Below are 19,208 nucleotides of genomic sequence, written 5' to 3'. Positions count from 1 at the left end.
ATCAGCCAGTGAGGTAAAAGGAGAACCAGGAGAATCATATTGTCAAGGAAACCAAATAAATCGTTTTAAAGAAGAAGTAATCTATGTCAAATCCTGCTGATAGTTCAAATAAAATGAAGATTGAGAATTGGCAGTTAGATTCCTTGGTGACTTGATAACACTTTTGGAGAAGTGTTGAGGTGAAAGCCTGATTGGAATCAGTTTAAAAGTATGGAGGTTGAGAAGCTGGGGACAGCAAGTAATATAGGCAGCTTTTCTGATGAGTTATGCTATAAGATATGTAGAGAAAGATGTGGTCACTAAGGGCAAAGTGGGAGTAGTTTCTTTTTTAAGGGAAAATAGTATTGTATTTATGTACTGGCAAAAATGATTTGGTAGTGAGGGAGAAATAACAATGCAAGAAGAAAGTGAAAAGAATTGCTGGAGTAATGTACTTAAGAAGGACAAAGGGGATGGGTTTCAGAGCACATTGGAGAGTTTGGCTTTTTCTAAGATCAGTTCTGTGTTGGGGATAACCAAGGCTATTCCCAGGCTTGATGATTGTCCAGAAAGACTCACAGGACTCAGCATATAGTTGTCCTCATGGTTATGATTTATTACAGTGAAAGGATATATTCAACATCAGCGAAGAAAAGGTGCTTGGGGTGGGGTGCCCAACCAGCTCAGTTGATAGAGGATGTGACTCTTGTCCTCAAGCTGTGAGTTCGAGCCCCATACTGGGTGTAGAGATTACTCAAAAATAAAATCTTTTTTTAAAAAAAGAGGAAGGGGCGCCTGGGTGGCTCAGTGGGTTAAGGCCTCTGCCTTCAGCTCAGGTCATGATCCCAGGGTCCTGGGATCGAGCCCCACATGGGGCTCTCTGCTCAGCAGGGAGCCTGCTTTCCCCCCTCTCTCTCTCTACCTGCCTCTGCCTACTTGTGATCTCTGTCAAATAAAAATAAAATCTTTAAAAAAAAAAATAAATAAATAAAAAGGAAAAGAAAAGGTAGGTGGGTAAAATCCAGAGGAAACCAGGTGTAAGCTTCTAAACGTTCTTGCAGGGGAGTCACACCAGATGCATTTAATTTGGATAGCAATGAGTTGTAATGGGTGAAGTGCTGTCTATGAGAGATGCTCATGAGAAATTCAGTGCCCCTAATTTTTTATTGGGGCCTGGCCACATAGATACCCTGTGCCTAACATGTACCAAAACCCAACCAGAAGGACAGTAGGTATTCAGCATAAACCAAACTTTTTGCAAAAACAGATTCAGCATAGTGAGCTTTAATTTTACCATTTAGGAAATGGTGGGATTATCCCAGAATCTAAGGTCCAAGACTACAGCCCAGAGCCAACTTATATTCAGTCTGTTATAAGGATAGCAGTGTCAGGCTTACTATGTTATTCTGCATAAGGTCCATTTTATTCATAGTGATGGGAGAGAAGTCACAGATGAAGGATCAGTGTGGAGGGCAATAAGCAGAAGTTTGGTAGTGAAACTGAGGATACTGTATGGAGACAAAGACTTTTAAAAAGCAGCGCTTATTTTAAAAACGTGATTGTCAGTGAATAAATGTTATGGAATGCTGGTCTCTTTTTAAACACAGGTGCACCATAGAGAAGTAACTTGGTAAGATATATGAATATGATTAGATACTATATTCCCATGGTAACCATAATTTGTGGTGATTTCAATTTTAAATAAATTATATTACTTCTTATATCCTATAAAATCTAATATTCTGGTTTATGCCAAATGTAATTACAGCTCTTGTATCCAATATAGCGAATTATAAGACATGATATACTAGACCAGGTGTTCTGATTTGGGATTAGAAGATCAAAGCGTAGCTATTAAAAATATTTGGCTGAATACAAAATAGTGTGTACATACTAATTACAAGTAAATGAAAATGTATTTCTGTATCTTATGCAAAGTTATATAAATAGTTTAATTTTCTTTTTCCTATAAAACTGCTCATATGTAGAGAGAAATGTTTAATATTTTTGTTATGATACTAAGACTTCGCTATGCCTTGGTGATTTTTTTTTTTTTTTTTTAAATAGGGTCAAGAATTTGCTCCAAAAAGTGTGGCAATAATTGGTCATTCTATGGGTGGCCTTGTTGCAAGAGCATTGCTTACACTGAAAAATTTTAAACAAGATCTGATAAATCTTCTTATCACACAAGCCACCCCTCACGTTGCTCCTGTGATGCCATTAGATCGTTTCATAACAGGTAAGTACTACTACATTAACACTGACCTTTCCATTGTTGTTTAAGAATAAATAGATCCTTGCGCCTCCCTCCTCTAAGAGTGTGCTGCACATTTATCCACGTGTGAAGCAACTCCGTTTCAGATTAACACCTCAATTTCTGAGCATCTTTTTTGTGACTTTCAACTGAGGCTAATAATTGAAACTGTTCTTAGTTTTCTCTGTCCATAGTGCCCCCCCATGGAGAGCTTATGTCTTATAATCCCTAGACATTTGGGAATCAGTTTAATTACTCTTGGGGATGACTCTCTGTCTCTTAAAGTATGTTTAAAATTCCTGTGTTTTGTTAACTCTTCCAGTACTCTATTCAAATTAAACTTATATGTAAGTGAAACAGTAGAAATGGCTTCTTTTTAAATAAATAGATCTACTAATGCTTTATATGGTGTGCTAGAATTGCTAATATTTATTACTGTATTTTGGGTGTTGTATTAAGTACTTTACATGATGTCTTATTATTTCACTTGATGCTTAGAGCAGTCCTTTGAGGTAGGTACCATTATTTGCATGTTTAAAGAAAGTCAAGTATTATCTTCACTGTTTATTGATATGTGGTATGATAGAATAAAGTCCTTGAAAACAAAGATTTCTTTCCTGATCAGTAAATTTATGCCACTTCTTACCCTATCAAAATTTGCATTATCTTGAGGAAAGAGCTTTCAAGAGAGTCAGATTTTATTGTTTTTGAAGGGTAGCAATGGTCTGTCTCTAAAATGTTCAGGCTGAAAGTAATTCTTAGGGTCAGATTGCCTTTCTAGTAATCAGTAAGCCTCTTTCTTATTTATTCTGTATTTATTTCATATTTCATTAAGCCAGAATTCGAATGAAAAAACAAAAGTTCAAGGGGTGGCAGTTCCTATGTTTTTAGGAGACCTGTATGACCTTCTGAAGTACATTCCCTGTTTATACTTGATAGAAATACTGGCCTTAATTGGGGGGAAGGAAGCTGTGCACTGGGCTCCACGCTTTAGAGGGCTCTGCTCTGGCATTGCCGTCCTCCACAAGGTGAGGATTATATAGGGCAGGCAGCCTCCCCACTTGCAGGTTGTGCCTTTATTTCTGGAAGATGATCTAGGCAACAAGGCCTTCAGACTTCTTCCATGGCCTGTGTGGGCTTCCTACCTGAATCTTACCTGAGGGCAGGGATGTAAGTAAGCTTGAACTGTGGCTAAGGAATGGCTCTGCATGAGATACAGATAGAGCTTGGACATCTTGCATCCTTATAATGCAGGATGGGAAAAAAGAGATGATGGTTCAGTGTTGTGTCAGAGATCTGCCCTTCCTCTGCTGCCATAATCTAGTATTCATCTCTGAGGTGTCCTGGAATTTGAAGTTTGAACTTGGCCTTCCAGATTATTTCAATGATATATTCGTCAAGGTAGGCAGAAAAAATAGATTTGATTTCACAGTGTGTTAGCTGGAATTTTTACTTTTAAGTATTTAGACATAAGGCCATGTGTGCCCCATTGGTATTCTTGTCCCAGGACCTGCAGATGTTAGGAATGTTAGAAATTGGGAATCCTTAATCACAGTCTAAGTGAATACTGCTGAGATCTTCAGTGGGCGGAGTTTGCTGTTCCAAAATGTTGAAGCCCTCAATGGGATCAAAGGCCAGGATGAAAGTACATTAGGTTTTGATAATCAGAAAAGGAAATGAGAACTCCTCTGCCCTTGCCTCAAATCTTTGATACTGTATTTTTCTCATCTTCCATAGATAAAGTGGAAAAATTGCATATTCTTCCTATTGAACTACCTGGTACTTACTCTAAATGAGTGGAATCTTCTTAACCCTTAGATTTTCCACGGCAGCGTTAAGTCCCAAGACTAAGTGATTGTTGTTGTCCTCATTGTATTTTAAGAACTTAAATAGTACTTCGTGTGGTGGTGGCTGCCCACAGTAGAGAGCTGCTAAGCTCTCACACTGCCATGATTAGGAAGATCTACAATTCTTTAACATTGTGAACTTGTATCTTTAGAAGAATTTTAGGGGTTTCTACTTGCTATGCTGTGTAGCTCATGGTCTAGCAGCATTCTTACAGAATGTAGAGACCTGTTTTTGTATGGAGTTGTTAAAACTAGAAAAGTTTGGGTATCTTTCTTCTTTATTGATAACTTCAGTAACTCAGTATTCATAGTCTTACTTAAGGGGAAAGCAGACTCTGTAAAGATAGTGATTTTACTCAGAATAGGGAAACGTGAATAACATTGTTTATAAATAATTCAGTATGGCTTAAATAGAAATTCAGTTTAATATTAGTATCATAGATACATTAGTGTTGCAGGGAGTGACTAATTTTTAATATGTGTCTTTATTTCCTACCAGATTTTTATATGACTGTAAACAACTATTGGATTCTAAATGCTAGACACATAAATTTAACCACACTTTCTGTAGCTGGAGGATTCCGGGATTACCAAGTTCGTTCGGGACTGACTTTTCTACCAAAATTAAGCCATCATACCAGTGCCTTATCTGTTGTGGTAATCTTTTTAAGATTCTACTGAAATAGAAACAGAATGGATGCAGTGGGATATGAAAGGAGAAATATGTAGTTGTTTGAAAATGACTATTGAGTTGGCGTAGTGCCGCTATGTGTGTATGTGTACGTGTGTCAGAGAATATGAAGGAATGAATATGATCATGTTGAGAAGGCAGAGGCATGGGTGCACAGAAAGTGAAAAAGATCTTAGAGAGTTTGTGGAAATGATTTATATATGAAAGTGAGTCTTAATAAATAGTTGTTCCTTGTTTAAATTAAGTTCCTACCCATTGATGAGAGTTTTAGTTGTAAGAAAGTATGGACTGAAGTCCAGGGGCCCCTGGTTATATCTGAGTGCTATTTACGGTAGAAATGGAATATCAGACTCTTGAGTGCTAAACTTGAATAAAGGTTTACCAATTTTAAAATTTAAAAATTAGCTTTGCTAGTATAACAGAACCCTGATTGATTAATTTGCTAATTATTTTTCCCTGTTAGGACATCAAGTATTTGGTCTTTAACTGGGATACATAGCCTCTGTAAAATGAGTTCAAGTTTCCTTTTAGGACTTGAATTATTTCTTATATTTTCAACCTTGAAGTCTTCAGTTAAGATCTGAACTTTTTAACTCTGCACAGTAGCAGATATTGTATGTAGTATATATAGATGTGTGTACTGCACATCGTCTCCAAATATAACCTAATTTCTAAAAAGAAATCCAGTATTTCTTTTGCTTTTTAGGAGCTAGTCCTTTGTTTTGTGGTTGTTCTCTTCATAAATACGCCCTCGCTCAGTTCATTTATTGCCCCACTTATAGATTACTGGTCATTTATTAAACAAGTATTATTGAATGGTTGCCACACATAGGACAAAAATTATTAAGCCATGGTTAATCGTTAACCATGGCTTAAACCATGGTTAATGGTATTAACCTACTATTTTCTTATTACTGAAGGAGTTATGATATAACCATAATAGCTTTGAAACTAAATTGTTAAATCTCTCAAACCTCATTATTGGTATGTATTGTTCTATTTGATGTTGAATATTTGGGCAGATATTTGCTGGAAGTCCTCAAAACACTAAATACTAATTCTTTAGTAAACACAGATACTAGTCATATGAAATTGGATGTAATTATTTCTAGACTTGACCTGGAGCAGGTTGCTATATTGATGCTTCTGCAGCTTATCTTTTTTTTTCTTTTAAAAATTTTTTATTTATTTGTTTGACAGAGAGAGACACAGTGAGAGAGGGAACATAAGCAGGTGGAGTGGGACAGGGAGAAGCAGGCTTCTCACTTATCAGAGAGCCCAATGTGGGGCTTGATCCCAGGATTCTGGGATCGTGACCTGAGCCGAAGGCAGACGCTTAACGACTGAGCTACCCAGGCGCCCCTGCAACTTATCTTTTAAAGAACTTTGGTTTCTGTGTGTGTGTGTGTGCGTGTGCGTGCATGTGCATGTGCATGGTGTGTCCCTCTTTTCTAATCCATTTGATGATTTGTTGCTTTCAAGGCAGCTTATATTTCTGTATCTCTGATGAAAATATTTTACCTCTTAATATAATTTTCTGAAAGCTGGTTATTATCTCAGTTTTATTTAGTGTTTTAACCCTCAAATAGCTTATAGCCTTTCATATATCTCATATATGTTTACTTTAGAAAAGTAATTATTAAGAAGTAATAATTTTTTGGTGATTATCTCAAGAATAATTTTAATTGACATTTATAGCCATCAGGACTAGAAAAATTAAGTTAGAGACCTAGGTTGTATTAGTGTTAGTAAGGTAGGCTGAACTGCTGTCATATACATTCATACAGATAATGGCACTTAAACATTTTGCTCCTATACCTGCCCTAGGTATGTATTTAAGTTGGTGGATGGTTTTTGAAGGAGTCCCTTTAAGGGACTCAGGCTCTAGCAACCCTTTCTTTTTTTTTCACTTTTTTTTTTAATTTCTTTTCAGCGTAACAGTATTCATTGTTTTTGCACCACACCCAGTGCTCCATGCAATATGTGCCCTCCCTATTACCCACTACCTGGTTCCCCAACCTCCCACCCCCCGCCCCTTCAAAATCCTCAGGTTGTTTTTCAGAGTCCATAGTCTCTCATGGTGCATCTCCCCTTCCAATTTCCCTCAACTTCCTTCTCTCCATCTCCCCATGTCCTCCATGTTATTTGTTATGCTCTACAAATAAGTGAGACCATATGATACTTGACTCTCTCTGCTTGACTTATTTCACTCAGCATAATCTCTTCCAGTCCCGTCCATGTTGCTACAAAAGTTGGGTATTCATCCTTTCTGATGGAGGCATAATACTCCATCGTGTATATGGACCACATCTTCCTTATCCATTCGTCCGTTGAAGGGCATCTTGGTTCTTTCCACAGTTTGGCGACCGTGGCCATTGCTGCTATAAACATTGGGGTACAGATGGCCCTTCTTTTCACTCCATCTGTATCTTTGGGGTAAATACCAGTAGTGCAATTCTAGCAACCCTTTCTTGAATGCAGAGAGAGACTCTGTGAAAAATAATATCAGATTTACTTAATGTTTCTGTTGTATGTAAGATACTATTCCCAGGAAATTCATTAGCTGGTATGAAAAAAAGTCTCTAGTTCTTGAAGGGGGCTGTGCCATTGTTAGGAAGCCTTCTTCAAACAGTTATATTTTTTGGAGCCTTTGCTGTCTAGTAGTATATATCCTAGTATATAGTATATATACTATATATACCTAGTATATATCCTAATCTAGGGTTTTCTTCAGAATAAGTAATTCTGTACCATACTTGTAAGAGTCTGATTGGGGAGCACCTGGATGGCTCAGTCTTCTAAGCATCTGACTTTGGATTTCGGTTCAGGTCATGATCTCAGGGTTGTGAGATCCCTCCCTGTGTTAGGCTCTGGTCTGAGGTTGGGGCCTGCTTAAGATTCTCTCTCTGCCTCTCTTTTAAAAAAAAGAAAAAAGTCTGATTTGATAGCTTTGGAATTGTGATCAGGCATATTTATTTTGAAAAAGCTCCCTGAGTCTGGGAATTTCTTGGGCACACCTGATTAAGAAGGAGCATCTTAGAATTTATCAGAGGGTAGTCTAGTCAGAACTAAAATTACTAAAATAATTGTGACAAACTCAGCCTCTTAATAGAGTAATAAAGAGTTAGATATTAAAGTCTAGTAAGGAATCTGTAGATGCTTTAATAATTCTTAAGGGGTAATTAAGCTTAACTAAGCAGTAATGATTCTGATTTTATATAGGAGCTACCTTAATATTTTTGGATCACCTTTCTAAGAATGCATCATTTAAATATGTCTATGCATCATAAAATAGTGAAACTAATGTTACATGTTTCTAAATATTAGCTTATGAGAGAATTTCAGACCTTTGGGAGAATAACAAATGTGGTTTTCTTAAGTTGGATTTTCTTTTCTTGTCCTTTTAGAGCTCAGCAGTGCCTAAGACGTGGGTCTCAACAGACCACCTTTCCATTGTATGGTAAGTTAATATGTAATAGGGTTATTTTGGTGGTTCATGGTGTCCTTTTTTCCTATCAGTGCATTGATTGGTTTGTTAGCTTTGTTAGCACTTTATCCGTAAATATAAAGATTTGGAAGGAAGATTGACTTAAAGGCTTAGAACTTTAACCTTGGTTTTTGTCTCAATTTGACCAACGTTCCTTTGACGACTTATAAAATCATCTTTTGAAGAACTACTAGCATGAGTCTCAAATAAAGCTAGTCAAATACCGAAATTTTAGAGTTTGTCATAGTTGGGCAGAATCAAAGATACTTGTGATAGGATCTTCAGTGCTCTTGACCAGTCACCAAACTCAGGGACTTGACTAATATAGCATTAACTATTCTAGAATGTGAAAAACCAAGTAGGAGTTAGATTTACCCTTAATATAAATAGATTAAATAAGGGTTAAGAAATACATAGACCCTAGTATCTTATCGCTATATGTTTCGGCTTAAAAAAAGATTCTTTTTTCACTTTCCTCTGGCTGTGCAGTCAGTGTCTGCAAGAAGTACTAGTTTAGGTATAGAAAGAAGGGGCAGACAGTTGTCTGTAACTGGGGTGGACAAAGACTTAGGGACAGAAGGACCATGATAGTTCATTGTCAGACGTTGTCAAAAGGGAGATTTAATTTGCTTTGTTTTTTATATGGTTCACCTTTAAGATATATGCTTAATTATAATGATTCCTTAAATACTTCTAGAGTTTAGAGCAGCAGACTCAGATATTCTGTTAAGTAATAGAATTGTGCATGTTTGCATCAAAAGTGTATTTTTAAATAAAGTTTCATTATAACATTATAACATTTTATCCTTTAGGTGTAAACAATTGCAGTTGACTACAGTTCGAGCATTCCTTGATCTTATTGATGCTGATACTAAACAAGTATGTATTTTTAAGTTAAAAATTACTTCAGTAGGGGTGCCTGGGTGGCTCAGTGGGTTAAGCCTCTGCCTTTGGCTCAGGTCATGATCTCAGAGTCCTGGGATAGAGCCCTGCATCAGGCTATCTGCTCAGCAGGGAGCCTGCTTCCCCCCTCCCCCGCCACTGCCGCCTGCCTACTTGTGATCTCTCTCTCTCTCTCTCTCTCTCTCTCCGTGAAATGAATAAATAAAATCTTAAAAAAAAAAATTACTTTAGGGGCACCTGGGTGGCTCAGTGGGTTGAAGCCTCTGCCTTCGGCTCAGGTCGTGATCCTGGGTGCTGGGATCGAGCCCCACATCCGGCTCTCTGCTCTGCAGGGAGCCTGCTTTCTCCTGTCTCTCTGCCTGCCTCTCTGCCTACTCTTGATCTCTGTCAAATAAATAAATAAAATATTTTTAAAAAATTACTTCAGTAAAGTAAAAGCGTTTGTTACAGTAGGGATGGATTTAATTTTTTTTTAACTTCCATAAAAGTAGAAGCCTTATACGTTATATCAACTGTAATTAGCTTCAAAATAGAAATATATTTTTATCTTATAATACTTTGATCCCTATTAATAATTAACAGAATGCGATGAAAATGAGAAAGTAAAAAGATGCTTTAAATCTTCCCCCAATTCTTCCCCTTTAGTTGTTTAAAATTTGATATATATCCTTTTAACTTAAGATATTTACTACAAGCTGTTTTATCCTTTTTTTGTAATATGTTGTAAACTTCATGAGGTATCATAATAGACATTTTTGCTTAAAACTTTCTTTTAAGAGAAGTATCTTTATCTTTCTGGTAGGACCAAATTGTCTTCATTAATTAACTAACCCAAGCTCTCCAGAACTTAAATTATGTACTTTCCGTAGCTGAATGTTTTTTGTAATGAGATTTCACTTATAACTTTATAAACCAGTGATTTTCCAAGTTCAATTAACAGGACGCTCGGAAATCCTAGCACCATTAATAAACATCATATTATTCTTTCATCTATTTCATGTCTGCCAGCAGATATCTAGTAATGGGCACTAAGGATTTCAGCAAAATTCAGGGAATTTTATCCATGAACTTAAATATTTTTTTTCTGTGATTTGTGAACATATTGCTATTTTTCATGTTAAGCAGCTTTTATTTTTTTTTTTTTTAACTCAGGTCATCTTGTAGTCCTTCACTGTTTCGTAGAACATGTTTTGAGAACTGTGGCTATGGCTTCTCCTTTTGGAGAAAAGATTCCTTGTGTATTAGGTAATTTTCTTCATTATGGCAAAGTATTTCACTCAGATATTTTTGGATTCTTCCCCGTGAAGGCTCCAATTTTGGGGGCGATTAGTACGTATGACCTCTTTCTCAATAGATTTCTGGGTATTGCTTTCCTTATTGTGTCTTAGAACTTAGAAAAGCCTTTTATAAGGCTTTTCACTCTTGGAAGTGAGATAGTGTTTTTGTTTTTTTCCTTAACCCTTCAGAAAGCTGCGGGACTACTATTAGAATCATAGATAATCATAGATACTTACCTCTCTCCTGAAAAATACAATAAAAGAGAGACACCCCCTCCCCAATGCCAAAAAGAGAGAGACCCAAACTATTGTTTTTTGCCACATTTTAAACCACAAAATGCCATATTTATGTAAGTATATTTATTAAAGTAAATCAGCTTATAGAGTTAACACTATGAATTGGTCACGGAATACAAACATTTTTCAATTTTTCAACCTTGCTTTAGTTATGAGTCTTCACTATGGCAAATGTTTTTTTATTTAGTTTGAGAGAGTGCAACTAGGTATAACAGAATCAATTAAAATTGTAAGTTTGTGTTTGGAATGACATTTGGTAGGCTTAGGGAAAAAACCCATTTCAGCCCATGAAAAATAGTAGTATCACAGACAGGTATAGTCTTTAAAAATTGTGCAGAAGCCAATTTTTTGTATTGAGGTATAATTGACACACTACATAAAACTAATTTTAATAAATCTTGTTTTCCATTAAAACCTAAAATGAGAGAATTTTTAATGCTGGTGTATAATAAATACAGTTCTGGATAGATAAGTAATTTACAGACACATTTTAAGGGACAAATGAGAATTTTTGGTAACTAATATTGTTAAGAATCAAAATACAAAACTGAGTTCTGTTTCACAAACTCACTGTGTATAATCGACTAGACTAGATATTAGACAATAAAAAGTTAGGCTGTGATTGCTATCCCTAGAGAAGATATTAGGAAGAGAAGCAAACATATATACAGGGCAACTATAACTCCGCATAATTAGTCCCAAACATGTGGCACAGAGCAATCAGAATTAGAGAATAATTTCTGATGGTTATCAGCATATAAGACGTAGCTGAAAAACTTAGGAGTGGATGGATTTCCTAGAGAGTGAGTAAGGATGGAAGAGTCCTGAGTTAGCTAAATCTTGGCAAAAAAGGACCTTTTACATTTAATTGATTGTAAACAGATGTGGCTACTTTTTAAAAAAAGTCAGAACTAGTTTTATATTAGATTGAGTTGATTGAAGTATCATGTTTGTATCAATGAGGATAAAGTTTCTATTGCCTTCTACTATAGTTACACGGTATCTAAGGAACTATATTCTGTTTTGCATGTTGTATTATAAGGAGGATGTTAACAAACTTGAGTTTATCCAGGGAAGGCAGTCAGGGTGATGAAGAGTTTGAGACAGTTCTGTGAAAAACAGTTGATATTTTTGAAGTCATTTAATCTGTAAAGAAATGTTTTATTGGATGGGGGATATAACAGTCTTCAATTTCTTGAATGGCTGGCACCTAACTTACATATCAAAGTAATAGGGAGTCAGATATTTGCTCTAAATATGACAGAGCTTTCTCCTCAAAGGAGTTGTTACAATTGGAATGTATTATCTTTCACAATAGCAAGTTAGAAATTAATGTTCAAGCAAATGCTGGGTGACTTCCTAAGGAATTAAAAAGATTTACTAGACCTGGGTCCTCACTGTCATTTCTTTGTCATTCTCTCATTATATTGTTATAATATAACAATTATTGTTAGAATTACCTTATATAAGGTAGTATATATACTACCTGTAGGACTTACCTGTAGGACCTCCTCAGTGCTTAAACTAGAGAGTTGAATAGTGGTAGATTCTGAATGGGTTTTAGATCCAAGTACTTTTTTATTTCTTTAAGGGAGAAACTGGTATAAAGTTGCAGACATTTATTGTGTTAGGATATTTTAAAACAGACAACAAAAAATCCTGTTGTCTGCTCTCATTTTCATTTCATGAAAGAAAGGATATTTAGACACAATGAAAGTAAGTAAGACAAGGTAAAGCAAAGTAATTTCCAAGGAAGGGCAATTGGCAATTCATATTTTCTCTAATGACCAGTTAATTTTTTGCTGTGGGATTGGCACTGGTCTGAATTTGGAAAGTAGTGTGTTGTTCTCATCTGACTCTATACACCTTTGTATGTTTTATTCTTAACTGTTATTTAAGAGGCACTAGTCTGGGCTCTGGAGCCAGACTGCCTGAGTTTGAATCTTGGCCAAGATTGTTAATAGGAGTATGACCTTGGGCAAGTTCCTTAATATCTCTGTGCTTTAGTTTCTTGGTAAAAATACAAATAAAAGGGTCATTATCTCTGAAAGCTCTTGTGATGGTTAAATGAGTTAATAACATATTCAGTACTTAGAACAGTGCCTGGCCCAGAGTAAGTCACTGTTGTCTCTTACTGTGTTGTTACTTGATGCAAAGTTTCATTGACCTATCACAATGGATACTAAAAGATACAAAAATGTATCGTTCTTTCTAGATAACTCAAAATCCCAAGAAGAAATTGTCAGTCTTGAATCACCACTTTATAAGACACCCATCAAAACACTTTGAGGAAAATCCAGCAATAATTTCTGATTTAACAGGTTGGTAATAACATGTTTTTATTTTAAATCAAGTTTTATTTTTAGGTAAATTTATTAGCAAAGTCTTTGCAACTGTGGTACTTAGCTACTATAATTTTATTATGTTTTATTAATTTCTCTGTGGTGGTTTCTTTTTTTGTTTATGCACCACACCCAGTGCTTCATGCAATACGTGCCCTCCATAATACCCACCACCAGGCTCACCCAACCTCCCACCCCTCGCCCCTCCAAAACCCTCAAATTGTTTTTCAGAGTCCACAGTCTCACATGGTTTTTCTCCCCCTCCAATTTCCACCAGCTCCCTTCTCCTCTCCATCTCCCCATGTCCTCTGTGTTATTTCTTATGCTTCTGTGGTGGTTTCTTAGGTTCTTGATTAAGGAAGAGAAAAAGGAGAGAAACAGTTTTATGAGATGTTGCTGATAAAAATTTTGTGCTGAAAATAACCTGACAAGTACAAAGTTTTAAAGTTAGAGTTACTTGTTGCTATTTCCTGACAGTCACATAAAATACTATAATTATTTTTGACTAAAGTTTTCAGTATCAGTCATTTTTCAGTCTTCTTTTGGTTTAACAGCGTATCATTCGCTGTTAATATAATAGCTGTTATATTCAGTTTGGAAAATAATTTCTTTTTTATTGATACTTCCCTTGAGGAAAGGCACCATAGAAATTTAAAATGCTTTACTTGGGGAGCACCTGGGTGGTGTAGTCATTAAACGTGTGCCTTCGGCTCAGGTCACCATCCCAGGGTCCTGGGTTTGAGCCCCACATCTGGCTCCCTGCTTGGTGGGAAGCCTGCTTCTCCTTCTCCCATTCTCTCTGCTTGTGTTCCCTCTCTCGTTGTGTTTCTATCTGTCAAATAAATAAAATCTTAAAAAAAAAAGAAGCTTTACTTGATGTGAATGCTAGCAGTGATAAGCACAGATAACATCTTACTAGATTTCTTATTTTTTCTTTTTTTTTTTTAAATTTAATTTTATTTTTTCAGTGTTCCAAGACTCATTGTTTATGCAACACACCCAGTGTTCCATGTAATATGTGCCCTCTGTGATACCCACTACCAGGCTTTTATTTTAAAATAGCCATTGTTCAGGAAATCACGTCTTTTTCAAATCCTTTTGTAATTGAGAAGTATTTCATGAGCATTCAATAAAAGGAATAGTTTAATATTTAAAAAGCAAGCCAAACTCATTTCCTTTACCTTAGGGACATCTATGTGGGTTCCAGTGAAAGTATCCAAATGGACCTATGTGGCTTATAATGTAAGTATACCATCAATAGATTAAAAAAACTTTTTTTTCAAAAACATTTTGGTATTTATCTTTAAAAAATTAAAGACTTTTGGGGAACCTGGGTGGCTTAGCTGGTCGAACGTCCGACTTTTGGTCTCAACTCAGGTCTTGATCTCAGGGTCGTGAGTTCAAGCCCTGCATTGGGCTCCTTGTGGGCATTGAGCCTACTTAAAAAATAATAATAATAAAAAATACATAAATAAAAGTTAAAGACTCTTTTAAAAAGATAATCATGTATTTTTCCACATTAAAAAAATGATAATTCCTTAATATCTGGTTAGTGTTCAGTTCTACAGTTTTATCATAACTGTTAAATTTTTTCTTTCTTTCTCACTTTTAAATGAGAATACACATAATATCCACATATTGTCATTTGTTGATATGTCTCTTATTGCTCTTTTAATCTCTCGTACTTCCTCTACCCCTTTTCTTTCCTTGAAGCTTATTTGTTGAAAAAACAAGTCATTTGTCCTATAGAGTCACATACAGTCTTGACTTTGCTGATTGCATTCCTTCAGTACCATTTAGTATATTCCTTTGTCTACTCTTTTTCTGTAACGAAATACTTGGATCAGATTCATTTGCTTGATCATATTCAGTTTTTGTTCTGGCTAGACTGTCTCTTTTTTTGTGATGTTAACAGCTATTGATGAAGTGTGCCTAGAGTCATTAATTCATTTAGGGGATGCAAAAATGGTGGTACTCTAATTCAGTTATTTTTTTATTAACTGAAACATTATTGGGAAATTTCGTATCTACTAAATTTATCAAAAGTGGAACATAGCAGGAAAGGAAAAAATTAAAAATTGCTTGTGTCTTTGGATCTTGTATTTACTGGTTTTCAGTAATAGGGAGTTGGCTCACAAACCTCCTCCATTGGTGATCATAAACGGTTTTGGGGTTTTATTTTCCTAGTATTATTATGAACTCATCTTTTAAACATGTTTCCATCTAAAATATTAAAATTCTTCTGTCTTTGACTAGTGGAAGTCATTTCAAGTTAGGCTTCTGAATCCTTTTGGTAAAGCTACTCTTTAGATGTCTTTCTTTGATAGTTTCTTCACTACCTAATATGAGAAGATGTTTAAGTTCATTTTGTATATTTCCTGCCGCAGACCTTGAATCACCTTTTTCTCTAAGGAGCTCTTTCTGTTATTTGGGAAATGGTGTCTAAAAACCATAATTTGGACACTAGAGATGTTTATGACTAGTGGGTTAGCATTTCTAGACCTTTTCGGTGGACAGAGCTAAGAAATGTATTTTATGTTGATCATTAGGCCAAAACTCAAACCTAAACAAAAAACATGCCTTTATACTGCTATTTCTAAGACATACTCAAGACTGCAGGGTCCCTGATATCCCTGACTTAGATCTGTATCTTCTTCCCACTCCAACAATATTGGAGAATACCTCAAGAACACCAAGAATGATAACATTAGAATAATTTTTTCTTTATCTGTATATTTAAATGATGAAATTATCTACTCTTAATAGTTTTATTATGTTTTCCTTTTTTTTTTTTAGGAATCTGATAAGATATATTTTACATTTCCTCTTGCAAATCATAGAAAAATCTACACTCATGTCTATTGTCAGAGCACCATGCTGGTAAGATAATTGGTACATTTTATGTAAATCTAAAGGTCTACTTTATTTTTAAGATTCAACTAATATCTAAGATCTCTTCTTTAGCTATGAACTATTATTAAATCTAATAAGTTGAAAAATATTTGTCTAAAACTGTTTTGATTGAAAAGTATTAATCAAAATATTTCTGTAACTGATAATTTACTTCTAAATTATACTTTTGGCTCTAGTTCAGGTCTTTCACCCTGTTTTTCTACCTTACTTACATTCTTTAGGATGAAGGAATTCAGTTCAAATATCCCTTTTATTTCTTTTTAATGAATACCTACTATCAGGTATTGTCAAAAAACGTGTCGCATGCTATAGCATGCCTTTGTTATATTTGGAATATTTAAGTAATTTTTTTTTTACTTTTATTTTTTAATAATTACTTGTCAGCATTTCTTACTTTCAGGACCTTTTTCTCCATTTGGGTTCTCTTCCCTCTTCCTGGATTTTTTTTTTTTTTAATTTTTTTTTTTTTTTTGCCATTTCCCAAGTTTCTTCACTTTGTATTTGTGTTTTTCATAATTTCTTTCTTCTTCTCTCTTTTGTTGGGTTATTTGTATTCTTTAGAACTAGAATCTGTCACTTAATTGGTAGATAACTGCCATTTGATATATAGTAAAGTCTATAGAAATGATAGACAGGCATTATGGGCTAGGTGCTAATGAATACTAATTTTAGTGGGATGACCAAAGTTTTGCATCTCTCACAGAGACTAGCATCTCTCTGCCTAAAATCTGAATGGGCAGTTTATCTCAAGAGAATCTGGCCCTTAGACTGTTGGCTTAAAATATCCAAACTCACTTAATACTAAATTCCAAATCAGAATGTCAGTATTATAGTGAGAAAAATCCTTGCCAAAGTTCAGATTCTCCATGTGGCTTATTGGGGGATCCCTTTTCTATAATTAAGGTCCATAGGTATTAATTAGCAGAAAGTTATGTGGTGAGTTTTAAAAATCTTTTCAATTTTTATTACAGAAGTTTTCAATCATATAAAAGTAGAATATAATAATAAAAGCTCATATAACTATCACATAGCTTTAACAGTTATCAACACTGCCATTTTTATTTATCCCTTTTTCACTTTTTTTGACTGAAGGATTTTTAAAGCAAATTCTAGGCATTTTATCATTTCATCCTTAAATACTTCAGTATGCTTTCTAGCAGATAAGGATTGTGCATGTTAACTATAATATCATTATTTCATCCAACAAAATTAGTTATTAATTCCTTAATATCATGTGATATCCAATCCACGTTCAGTTGTCCTCTGTTCAGTTAAATTCTCTGAGTTAGTTTATGTGAATCAGAATCCAGAAAGTATGCACGTTATATTTGATTCATGGATCCCAAGTTTCTTTTATAACAGCCCCCTCTCTTTTCCTCCATGCCATTTATTTGTTCAAGCAAGTGGGTTATATGCTCTACAGAATTTCCCGCATTCTGGGTTTAGGTGACTAATCTCATGGTATCTTTAAAAAAAAAAAAATGTATTAGAGTACATGCAAGGGGGGAGAGAGAGAGCATGGGGGTGAGGGGCAGAGGGAGAGGGAGAGGGAGAAGCAGACTCCCCACTGGGAAGGGAGCCTGATAGGGCTCGATCCCAGGACCCCAGGTTCATGACCTGAGCCAAAGGCAGACACTTAACCTACTGAGCCACCAGACGCCCCTCTTGTGGTATCTTTTAAAGATTTTATTTATTTATTTGACAGAGAGAGATCATAATTAGGCCGAGAGGCAGACAGAGTGAGAGGGAAGCAGGCTCCCTGCTGAGCAGAGAGCCCGATGCGGGACTCGATCCCAGGACTCTGAGATCATGACCTGAGCCAAAGGCAGCAGCTTAAACCACTGAGCCACCCAGGCGCCCCTTGTGGTATCTTTTAACATGTATTTCTATCCCTTATGTTTTCTGTAAACTGGTTGTTAGATTTAGAATCTTGATTAATTTTTTAAATTAAATTAATTGCCACTAATTTTTTTGACACAGGAATGTTTTATAAGTAGAACTGTGTACTTAACCAGAGATACACAGTATCTGGTTGTTCCACTTTAGAGACATAAAGACTTAGCAGATGGTGGTAGCATGATCTATCCTATATAAAGTTTCTAATCAGATTTTCACCTATTGAGGGCATCATTTTTTACTATAGATAGGTTTCTCTTTAGATCTATTATATAAATTTTATGACCAAGTGGCATTTTCTTTTCTGTATACTTTAGGAATTAGTTGGCAATTCTTGAGTGACTTTTTCTAAGATTTTCAGTACTTTTTTTTTTAAGATTTTATTTATTTATTTGACAGAGAGAGAGATCACAAGTAGGCAGAGTAGCAGGCAGAGAGAGGGGGGAAGCAGGCTCCCTGCTGAGCAGAGAGCCTGATGCGGGGCTCAATCCCAGGACCCTGAGACTATGACCTGAGCCAAAGGCAGAGGCTTAACCCACTGAGCCACCCAGGTGCCCCTTCAGTACTATTTTTATAATTAGTTAGTGATGCTTGCTAAATGACCTGAAATTGTTCTTTTGACACCTTACAGATTATATCAACATGGTGTTTTTCAATTTTTTGATGAATAAGTCAAAATTCCCTATACATGGAAGTATAAGTAGTATAAAATAATGACACCTTTCATATTAAGGGCTGTCCTTGAAGACAGGCTCCCTTAGTAGCTGCAAAACCCATTACAAAAGTGGGGTGGAACTTGAAAGCTCACTAGATTTTCCTTGTCTAAGCTATGCAGATCTTTTCTTTTGCCTTGCTTTATAATGTCACATTATTCTGGGAAACACAGTTAACTGATATAGAAGTCATACAAGTATTTTGCCAGAAATAAAGAGCAGACAAATTCCACATTATTTTTTGTTTATTTCCTTTCAGCTTTCTTTTCTGTATTCTTGGAAAATGTCTTCAAGTTGTATTTAACCTTCATGAGGGCAGACCATGTCTGCCTCATTCATCATTTTTTTCCTTGAAGGCGTGGCATAATTACATGGCTCTAGAATAGACTTTATAAATATTAGTTGGATAAAAGGATTGATTTCTTTTTCATTATCCTCTCTGTTTATTAAGGAAAGTTTTATGTAGCTAATATGAGCAGTGTTTCTTACCTTCTTATATCTTGGTATAGGGTTTTAGTAGTTGGATCTTCAGATCTTGGAATATCATTCTTATTTCTTCCTTAAAAGTTGCAGTAAAGGGCGCCTGGGTGGCTCAGTGGGTTAAGCCAC

General features: G+C 35.5%; 1 protein-coding gene across 3 annotated transcripts in view; it reads left to right on the top strand.

Moving 5' to 3' along the window:
• The window catches only part of PGAP1 (post-GPI attachment to proteins inositol deacylase 1), a 75,056-nt gene that overhangs the window by 19,693 nt on the left and 36,155 nt on the right, over window positions 1-19,208 (top strand). For 2 of the 3 annotated variants that reach the window (XM_046019589.1, XM_046019590.1), the window contains 7 exons: window positions 2,047-2,218; window positions 4,580-4,737; window positions 8,179-8,231; window positions 9,071-9,137; window positions 12,951-13,056; window positions 14,264-14,319; window positions 15,874-15,957. In XM_046019589.1, the coding sequence (XP_045875545.1) occupies window positions 2,047-2,218; window positions 4,580-4,737; window positions 8,179-8,231; window positions 9,071-9,137; window positions 12,951-13,056; window positions 14,264-14,319; window positions 15,874-15,957 (696 nt within the window). Of the gene's footprint in view, window positions 1-2,046; window positions 2,219-4,579; window positions 4,738-8,178; window positions 8,232-9,070; window positions 9,138-12,950; window positions 13,057-14,263; window positions 14,320-15,873; window positions 15,958-19,208 lie in introns of those variants that run through there. The other variant, XM_046019591.1, reaches the window with a different exon arrangement.

The sequence above is a fragment of the Meles meles genome, chromosome 9 (assembly GCF_922984935.1).
Source record: "Meles meles chromosome 9, mMelMel3.1 paternal haplotype, whole genome shotgun sequence".
NCBI lineage: Eukaryota > Metazoa > Chordata > Mammalia > Carnivora > Mustelidae > Meles > Meles meles.
This window is presented reverse-complemented; position numbering and strand designations above follow the sequence as displayed.